Source organism: Etheostoma spectabile, chromosome 9, assembly GCF_008692095.1.
Source record: "Etheostoma spectabile isolate EspeVRDwgs_2016 chromosome 9, UIUC_Espe_1.0, whole genome shotgun sequence".
Lineage (NCBI taxonomy): Eukaryota > Metazoa > Chordata > Actinopteri > Perciformes > Percidae > Etheostoma > Etheostoma spectabile.
In genome coordinates this window covers 12,887,233-12,887,529 of record NC_045741.1, presented here as the reverse complement: position 1 = coordinate 12,887,529, position 297 = coordinate 12,887,233, and the positions used below count along the sequence as shown (strand labels likewise).

General features: G+C 39.7%; 1 protein-coding gene across 1 annotated transcript in view; it reads right to left on the bottom strand.

The window, feature by feature from the left end:
- Positions 1–297, bottom strand: part of cachd1 (cache domain containing 1) — a 93,441-nt gene that overhangs the window by 14,259 nt on the left and 78,885 nt on the right. Inside the window, exon 21 of the mRNA XM_032526179.1 lies at positions 25–111. Within this exon, the coding sequence (XP_032382070.1) occupies positions 25–111 (87 nt within the window). The remainder of the gene's footprint in view (positions 1–24; positions 112–297) is intronic.

Sequence of the window (297 nt, the reverse complement as noted above, 5' to 3'; positions counted from 1 at the left end):
GGTTCAGACATGTCTTGCACTGACCTGTTTTCAGCAGTGGTGAGGTTGCCGGTGCACTCATTGACCTCCAGGGGGCATTCACATGGACACTCACATTCATTCTGCTCCATTCTGAAAAACACAGTTGCATGTTAAGCGAGAAAGCTCCATTTAGGGGTTCTCCACTTTTGAGAAAAATTGAAATTTAGAGCATATCCAACACTTCATTTCCTGCTTTCTGGGGAATTTTTCTGCAACAACTTATGTTAAGTTATGTTGCAAATGTCTTTATCTATGTAAAAGAAATTTTAATAGGTT